At 32.4% G+C, this 9,852-nt stretch overlaps 1 protein-coding gene across 1 annotated transcript; it reads left to right on the plus strand.

The window, feature by feature from the left end:
- Positions 1-6,424, plus strand: LOC128171282 (BPTI/Kunitz domain-containing protein-like). Its single transcript, XM_052837051.1, has 6 exons — positions 1-115; positions 1,110-1,254; positions 2,936-3,013; positions 3,858-3,983; positions 5,732-5,908; positions 6,335-6,424. Exons 1-6 carry the CDS (start codon positions 89-91, stop codon positions 6,337-6,339), a joined length of 558 nt encoding a protein of 185 aa, XP_052693011.1. The 5' UTR covers positions 1-88; the 3' UTR covers positions 6,340-6,424.
- The last annotated feature ends 3,428 nt before the right edge of the window (positions 6,425-9,852 follow it).

The following is a 9,852-nucleotide window of genomic DNA, read 5'->3' on the forward strand; positions in this document are numbered from 1 at the left end:
AAAATCAAAATCATTAGACGCTCGGTCCTTAATATATAAGCATTGGGAACAAAGAGAACTTAACACTTAAAAAGAAAACGCTATCGCCATGATCGGAATACTTTTAATACTTACGGTAAGTTTATTGAACATTTCTAGTACTATCTAATGATCTCATTTTATTATGATTTTGGTATTGTCCTATCTGATTTAAATTATTTTAACAAAAACTATACACCTTTGCCGTATGCTCTTTGTCATAATTGGGAATTTCGAAAAAAAAATCCGTTAACAAGTAGGGGAATAATTAATGTCTAAAATAAGTATGAAAAAAGTCAGCCGGTATGCAACCCAGTGTAATATTGTGTTTGCTGACAAGGTCGTTGTATCTACCATAGAACCTTAAAAAAGAATACCTTCAACGAGACCATTGATATGACTGTTTTATGAACTTGTTTGTCAGTAGCTTGCCTCGCTTTAGAAACTACTGATACATGTATGTTCAAATATCTAACTATATGAACGTTTTTTTTTTTTCACAATTAAATTTTCATCAAGGGTTTTCACACAAACTATGATTGATTCAATATATCTAAATTTTTTTAAAATTTCAAACGATTCAGAAAGGAATTCAATAAAACAGTATATTTACACCTACCAAGTATCATTCCTTCTACGGAAACTTATAGTTAATTCATAGCTCTATAGAAACAGCCAGACTGAAATCTACACGCCCCGTTAATCGATTGGTCGAAATCTACAGCGGCTAAACTGATAAGAAAGTAACAGGACTGAAATTGACACGCCCAATTTATTGGTTGGTGGAGACCTACATATACCGAAGAACAATCACAGACTACACGAAAAAACCATGATGATGTTAGACTCAAAGTCTCACAGGAGACGATTTGGCTGTTTCATTTAGCTAACGTACTTATGTACATTAAGAATAATTTAGTGAATTTTACTTACTTTTTACGCTCAATTTCTTAAATGCAGAATTTTTTTACATAACCTGCTAGCGCGGGTAACTTGTATGTATTTTTTTCTGCATTTTCGCTACCTTAATATCCCGAATGAATCACCAAAGAAAGCATTTTATTGTTTAAAACAGTTTTTTTCTATATCAGGTGTCGGCGACAGCATTTGCTGGTCAATATCACACAGGGGTCCATGGGGAAAAGCCCGGCAGGTGCTCGAGGTCTGACGTCATCACGAATTGTCTTTGTCCACCTGGTCCCCAGGGGTGTAATAGTGACTACGATTGTCCATATAGTAAGGCCATAGTGTATTTTTCTCTACGTTTTCTCTAGGTAACAAAATGTACTAATAAGTGCTGAAAGTTTAAAAAAAGAAGATTATACAATCATAGAAAACAAAGTACATGTTATAGAAAATCCTCTATAGACAAAGCAAAATATATTCAAATCTACAGTGTATGGTTTTAAGTTAAGTGATTATGGATTGTTTTCTCACAGATATTTTGAATCGAGTGAAAAAGGAGCAGATTTTCATAAATACAGAAACTTTTAAATTCTAAACGTGAAGTGAAGTAAATGATTGTTTTAAGCTTTAGCATCGACGAACAAGTTCTTTAAAGTGAACAACAATTTTCAACAATTGTAACACTGGTTATAGACACAAATAACATTTTGAAGGATAAGGAATTGCGTGATGCAAATACAGATGTACAGATAAGATGTGTTAAAAACGTGCCTGACATTTTTTTTTCGGGCAACCTTAAGTGGTGAATCGTGGTTATTTTTGATATGCACAGGTAGGTTAATTAGGCATTGTAGTTAAAATTTTAATTCAAATGTCCCTTGCATATTTCAAGTTAAACATTCTTGAAAAGGTCAAACAACGTAGATAAGGAGTTATTTTTAAGCAGAATAATAACGTTAACATATCTTTTTATTATGAAGATTATAAATAAATATGCAAAACAGGGACTGTGGTGTTTTTTTAAGCAGATATCTAGATAATAGAAATAACTTTATTAAAAGACCTAACAAATCACGATTATCACTTATTAGTAATTTTTTTATGTGTTTTTTTTCATCTCAAAAGCCAGAATAAAAAGCAGTTAATAAGTGAACATAGTTTTCGAATGCGATACTTGCATGATTGATATGCGTTTTGTAATCTTAAACCATCACATATTTTTTTTTAATAAAGCATGAAATTCAAACGTATGCCTTATAATAAATAAACACTACCTGACTAATGGTTATATTTTTTGCAACAAAAAAAAATATTATTAAAAGAAGACTTAAACTTGTGCATATATATTCTATAGCACGTCGATACATCTATGTGCATGTATGTAAACATATAAGTTTTACAAAAAAGTTTGGTTGCAGATTGCAAATGGGGTGCGTCCTTTTATTAGAATGAGTTATGATATAAAAACAGATATATGGTTTTCCATCTGTTTAAGCCAATCAAGTGTAATGATACAACAAGCTATTTAGGAATGAACAAATTAATGAACATTTTTCATAATCTTCTACAATATGTCAATAACAAATCTAATACAGACATGTTACACCACTACATTATATCAGCTGCATGTATATTTGTTTTATGAATCATCTTTCATACATGTATTTGCAATCATGTGAATTTAAACTTCTTTTATTGTCACAAAAGCAAGTATATTTAAAATAGTATTTTAGAATATATTATTAATAATAAAAAGGCATCTTAAGATTAAACTGCAATCTGTCAAAACCAATTACGATGGAATTTATCAGTAAAAATGTTAAAAGAATGACGTCGACTAAAGCGTAGTTGTATTTTAATCAGCATACATTTTTTTTAACAGTGTAGCGCATTTGTCACAAGATCATGACACTCAATATGGTGTCACCCATGTGTTGTTTTGTATTGGAACTGAAGTAATGATTTTTAAAAAAATACTTTATTTTTTTTTTATATACATCTTTGTTTGCAGATCTCAAGTGCTGTTCGTACGGATGTGGGTGTCGACGTGAGTGCCGGGCACCAGATTTTTCAACTGGTCCCCTACCAGGTAAACTGTCACAATGATCATGTCTAAAAATGTATACATTGTACGCTTTATTGCCACTGAATTAAGTGTAAGTCGTTGACGTTTTTACAAACGATAGTGATAACTTAAATAACCCATGATTAAGATAAAAATACTCAGGAAATATGAATTTTAGTTCATGGTTGGCAAATATACAGATTTTATGGTTGGCGCCTATCAAGTTTCTATTTCATGTAAAAGAATGGAACCATGTGCTTACATACGTAAGTCGGTTTTAAGTAAAACTAAAAAAAAACACCTTAAAGTGCACTTCCATATAGATATCGAGTGTAAAATATCAATCATATTTTCATACACAACGTGATGTCTATGATACATTGATTCATTACAGCCTATCAAATGAGTCATTTGTTATTTTCACTCTCAAGGGATATCAATTTCATCGTAATATGTAATATGTTAGATATATTTATGCTAACGGAAGATAAATCAAAGTTGGATAGAAAGCATTTTCTTTTTACTGGGATAAGGTCCGACTTGTGCGAGTTTTCCCATGGCATTTCTTTAACATTTTAAACAACGATTTTAGTGTTGACAATTTAAAATAAGTGCACTAATTTGAAACATGTCAGAGACCAACCCTAGTAAGTTTACTGTAGAAAACGTTTTTGATAAAGCCCATGCATTGGTAATACAAATTGCAATTTGGCATAGAAGGCTTTAAATACAAAACAAAAAGTGCTAATTTTGATTACAAATAATGTTTCTATTCGGAAATATGGCTAATGTTTTTTTGTATATTCAGATTAATATAAAACAATGTTCTAAATTTGAACATACTTATACATTTAAATTTCATTGAAAGGATCACCTGGTTGCTTTTACAACGGGCGATACTATTTCCAAGGACAGTCCTTTCCCGCTGGCGATGGATGCAATATTTGTACTTGTCAGGGGAACAACAATGTGGCGTGTACATTGATTGCTTGTCGTAAGTGTTTGTGAAATGATAATGCCACAAATATATGATATGTATATATAACATTGATGGCTTGTCGGAAGTATCTGTAAAAAAAGAATGCCACACATATAAATTATGATGGATAGTCTAACTAAAGTAAGGTATAAATTTTGCACACAGAATGCTATTGAATATTATGCATATGTATTGAAACATCTCTTTCTAACTTGAACATTTACGAAAACTCACAATGTATATAATGTATTTATTTCAATTTTTGGGAGTTGATTTTAATCAACTCTCCTATGCAGTTACTCTGGCAAACCGAGAGTGAAACAGTGTTTGGACCTAAGCACAAATCATCACCGCTTACAAGACTAAGTTCTTGAAAATAATAGAAAAAGTCGTTGTAATGTATACTGAAGCATTGTTTTTCAAGTAAACTTATTTATAAACACTTTGAAAATAGTCAGATTTTATATAATACGAACAATTTAGATATTTTTGTAGTCTTATGTGTTCCTACGCCAGAGTTTAATAAAGTCTCGTTCAACCAGACGCTCGGCTGTCTCCGTAAATCTCCGACAAGCAGAGAGGCTATCTTGCTTGTCGGAGATTAACGGAGACAGCCGAGCGTCTGGTTGAACGAGACTAGAGTTCGATATCAATAGTGCCTGGATCCATATGATTCTTAGACTTGTTTCATTACTAATACATAGTTTGAAATTTATCTTTAACGAGGCCGGGTCTAATTTGTTCTGCCCTAGATTTTTGAATGAAATTTTCTACAAGAATTTCTACTGATATAATTATTATTTTAAGATAAAAAAAAGATATGACATTTACCACACCATTTGTTTAAGGGGTCATCTCAAAGTTTGTTAATTTTTAACATAGGACCCTATGGGATTTAGCTTGAAATGTACCAATTTTGCACATTTTTTAAACTTCTACCCTAGGGATTTATTTTTCTGTTCTACATATTAAAGTTATTGCTAAAAGGCGTTAAATGGTCAAATAAAAAAAAAAGCTTTTACATCCTGGTTTGTTTCAGGGGTCTTATCAAAGTTTTTTTTGTATGCCCAATTTCTCAGTTTGTCAGATAATGAGTATTTTTTATTTGACAAAGACGGATATGGTGATCTTTATAGTATTATTAAAACATTCAGACATATTTAAGTAATAAATGAATATCTAACATCACATATTAAGGTTCATTAATATAAAATATATGGTTAATATCTTGAAACAAATGAATTAATCGATATTTAGGCGGGTTAAAAAAACGTGACAGAGGGCTAGGCTTGCTGAACCCTCTTCACGTTTTCGACCCGAGCCCAAATATAACTTATACTTCGAGACATTTATGTTTATTCCACAATATAATATCAATTTTACGCATCAAACGAGCTATTTTCAACAAATCTCGCTGAATATCTGCAGTTGAAACTATCACGCCATGGCGTCAACAAAGCAAAACGATGACGTCACAATACAAATGAAACGCTGCGCTAAAGCGTGCGTACTCGTTCTGTACTCGGCCTCGTTAAATATTACACAACATGATTCATATGGGGTTTCTCGAAATTCTTGTCGGAAAAGTCCAAAAATATTTATATCAAAAAAGCATAATTCAAATACAGACTAACTACCATGCAAGATAAGTTGATTTTAAAAAAAATGATAATCGGTAACATCAACTCCCGTCAGTACTTCAGTACTTTGATTATAATAGAATACAACACATAGCTCTGACAGTGTAACGTTTTATGTTTCAGCTTCAGACGTCTGCAGTCAACCGCAAGTCACTGGTCCTTGTTATGCATATTTCCCAAGATGGTGGTATAACAGAGCCACCAATGACTGTGAACTATTTATATATGGCGGTTGCCAAGGCAACGAGAACAACTTTGAAACGAGACATGCCTGTTTGCAGCGATGCAGTAGAAAGAAATGTAGGTTTCTCTCACGTTGAATATAAATGTTCTAAACTTGGTTAAGATAAATCTCTTATAACTAGCTAGTGATCTGGTTTCAAGTAACTACCAATATAATTTTGGATTAATTTTGGAAATTATCTACTTATTTACTTTCATGAATTAAGTGTTTTTTGGTGTTCTCATATATGTTCTTATTAAGGTTTTTACTGTAACAGAAATCCCTTTATTAAAGTGATTGTTCACGTTTTAGTCAATATGCACTATTTTAGTAGACAAAAGAGAGAAAAAAGTAACTTAAACATTATTGCAATCTAGCGGAAGTTCTTTTTATATATATATAATATAGCTATATCTCCTCTCATTGTCCCTTACTTGTGTCATTCCCTTGGTCATTGTTAAGAAACTTTCATATTTACATCCTGGAAATTTTTTTTTTTTCAGATTAAGCAAAGGTGGCGACCAAAGGTGACGTTTTACAACAAAATATATTTTTTAAAAAATCACAATAAACAGCAACAAGTTGTCTCTGTCTTTTCGTTTTTATGTTCTTTACACCGAAAAGGGTATAGCATACATCTCTGCACCTCATACATTTGAATTTTCAAGATTTTTGAGGAGACAGTTGATAATCAAAAGAACTAGTTACAAATAGAGTGTGCAGTGCTGTGAAGGTCTTTTAAACCAAAGCAAAATTAGATTGTCCGTCGTGTGTGGAAAAGAGAATAATGGACAAGTTTTCTAATATAATGAATATACATGCCATGTTACAGGCACCTTTACAATATTTGATGAAAAATTTGTGGAAATACTTATATTTACAAGTGTCAGCCTTGAAGCGCTACTTCTTTTGATAAGTGATCACATTGACGAATTGCTTTTTTTATTGACAAGACAAGAGTTCAAGTTTGTCCTTTTATTTTCATAAAGTGAAGGTATCCCAATGAATATCCTTTTATATACTCAGTTAATTATATGATCATACGCCAAAGATCAGTTATTTGAAAGTTTAAAAAATGCCATTAATAGCGAGCGCGGCTCGTCGTTCTGCAGCGCTAGCGAGCGAAGCGGGCTCTAAGAACCGATGCACGCGGGGAAAAAGAACAGGCTTAACCTAGAGTCAACAAAAAAGTTTGTTTGCAGCATCTCATAGTACTTTTTAATGTTCTCTCCCTTAGTGCAATGCCAAAAATGGCAGACATTTAAGTCGTTATTCACATTGCTTTGATGTCTGAAGACACGTTTTGAGTACCGCACAAGATTTGGTGAGACCCAAAAGATTTTTTACATGCTTCTATTCTTTCGTATTGAGTTGAGATACGTAAAGAAATGGGTATAGATTTTAACAGATGACGTCAGAGTGATATCCCGCATTAAGTTCAGACGTGGATCAAACATCTGAAATGCGTATACTAGTTATTTCAATATCAACTGCAATACCTGTCTCATATGCTTTGGATTTTATTTTATTTTTCGGTTTTGATAAAGAGATTAAAGTTTAATCTGTCGTATCTTCCAACGTAAAGCTAATTTTGCGTACAAGCACAGTTAGATTAAGTAGGAAGCAAAGGAAAAAAGATCATTTTCATAAAAATAAAAGTGAACTAAGAGAAAAAATAATCAGTTTGAAAAAAATCTATGTAGATATTGGATATTGTGAATGTCAAACCATGGAATTGGATTATGGGAAATATACACCTACAAACAGGGACTGGGGGGCATGGATACAATGTAGGCAATTAACGCGGATTTATTCCAGATGTCATAAATTTAATGAACACTTACGATCTCCTGACTTACCTGTATCAGTGGGTTGAGAGCGGTTCCTTTCCATCCAAACTATCCTGGAAAAACATTGTAAGATCTACAACCATCAGAGTTCACAAAGACCTGCGACAGTACCGGATGTCTAATGACATAGACTTTTCTCGATTTCTGGCAGTCTTTAGTGAACAGGATCCTTCTAACTTCTGGCGAGCACCGAAGAACTGCTACGAGATCCGGTTGTGGAAACTTATCTGTAAACTTGTGACCGATCGTCTTCAGAGTTCTCTGAATGTTTGTCATCTGTGTGGTGCACCTTTCTTTAACCTAGCAGCACATGTTGCATGTTCTTGTGCAATAACCCTCGGCACTCGAAACAATTGGTGGACTGATATTATAAATAACTTTACCATCTATCTGTCTGCAGAACTGTGTGCCCTCCCTGACGACGACTTGCTCCTCATCCTCTTGGGTCGGCAACCAAACACGGAACTGGACGCTTATGCCACCGAGACTTTCCGTATCAAGAACTTTAAGCTGATACAAGATACTTCAGCCCAGTATAATCAGCTCATGCGTCGACATCATGATGTAACGAATAGGGTCAATTAGTAAACCCTGTGTCGTGACCTGATAAACATGTATATAACATTCGTTAACTTTCATTTTGAGTGTTTGTCCTTGTTTCTTTTTTTTTCTCTGTCTTTCTTCACTTTCTCTGTAATTGCTGATTTGTATTGGTTAAATTAATTGTATTCATTTGAAATTATCTCAGTCATGAGGAAATAAAGTATGAATGAATGAATGAATGAATGAATGGGACTGGGGGGCATGGATACAATGTAGGCAATTAGAATCCCCCCCCCCCCCCAAATCCCCAAAACAAACAGCAAACTAAAAATATAAGAACCAGAAAAAAAATCAGATAACAAAAAAGTACAAAAGAAAAATGATACGGTATTTATCGTTCACACATTTGATCGAAATAAATACAAATTACATTTCTCAGACAATTCTCTTTAGTTAAAAAGTAAAAAAGGTTTTTTGGAGGGAAGCAAGTATACGTATTTTGTAATAATTGTTAAACTTAGAAATACTATATAACTCTCTCTCTCTCTCTCTCTCTCTCTCTCTCTCTCTCTCTCTCTGCCTCGCTCAAAAAATCTTTGATGTTAGTTGTTAACTGTCAAAATTCTGTTTCCGATGTGGAGCCATGCAGAACATTTATTCTTATTGCAGGTGAACCATGAACCGAATCGAATATTTTATCCAATGACAAAATGTCAGCCTAAATTTAATTACAAGTGCAAATTATTCATAAAATGTATGGTCGCTCATACTAATTAAAAATATCGACAATTAAAACAGCCAATTATGTCATTTCAGTTATTTGTAAGCGCCGTTTTTTCCCAAAATAGGTTTTGAACATAAAATTGTACATACATGTGTTAGGATTACAAACCTTGAAGTTTATTTTTTTTCTATATGTTTACATGTAGTTATCTTCTTATTCGTTTGTTTCATAGTGCTTTTTTCTTTGATGCTACAAATCCCTCAAATCAGACAGAAAAAAGGCCAATATAATATTAGTCCAATTTTCAATAACGGCGGAGATTAGCTCAACATTAACTTCCACAGTACTTTACAATAATCTTAACATTATAAATAAACATCTTTAGAAAAAAATGAGCCAAAAACATTTTTATACTTTTATATATTCATCCTTAATAATAAGACGATACTTTTTATTAAATTTTATTCAACGGACCTGTTCAAAATTCACAACATGTTCTTCTCCCATTTAGTAACTATTATATCCTTTTTTGGTACAGCCATGCAATATATTAATGAAAATAGTAGTACAAAAATGAATAGATAATAGAACGAAATTTTAAAATTTAAAAAAAATTAAAAGGTTAAGAGATGTAATTAATGTGTTTTTTTATTGTTTAGAAATTTCACATTTCGTTTAACCCTTTAACGGCCGCCGTTTTGACAGTTTTAAATGCACTTATTAAAACAAAATCTACATTAAATTGAAAAATTGCAGGTTAGGCGGTTCTTTTTTTTTATTATGACAAGGAAATAATTATACATATTTCAAGGTAATTTTTATAAAAAAAAAATCATTATCAAAGTTAGGTATTATCATGAGTGTACCTTGTCTGGGGTTTAAAAAAAACCCCACAAATCATTAG

Source organism: Crassostrea angulata, chromosome 2 (genome assembly GCF_025612915.1).
Source record: "Crassostrea angulata isolate pt1a10 chromosome 2, ASM2561291v2, whole genome shotgun sequence".
Taxonomy (NCBI): domain Eukaryota; kingdom Metazoa; phylum Mollusca; class Bivalvia; order Ostreida; family Ostreidae; genus Magallana; species Magallana angulata.

Bases quoted from the DNA above. Each gene is read 5' to 3' on its own strand.
- LOC128171282 (XM_052837051.1), top strand. From the start codon at position 89: ATGATCGGAATACTTTTAATACTTACG. The intron at 1,255-2,935 runs GTAAGGCCATAG...CTTTGTTTGCAG, and splicing joins TGACTACGATTGTCCATATA to ATCTCAAGTGCTGTTCGTAC. The intron at 3,014-3,857 runs GTAAACTGTCAC...TTTCATTGAAAG, and splicing joins TTCAACTGGTCCCCTACCAG to GATCACCTGGTTGCTTTTAC.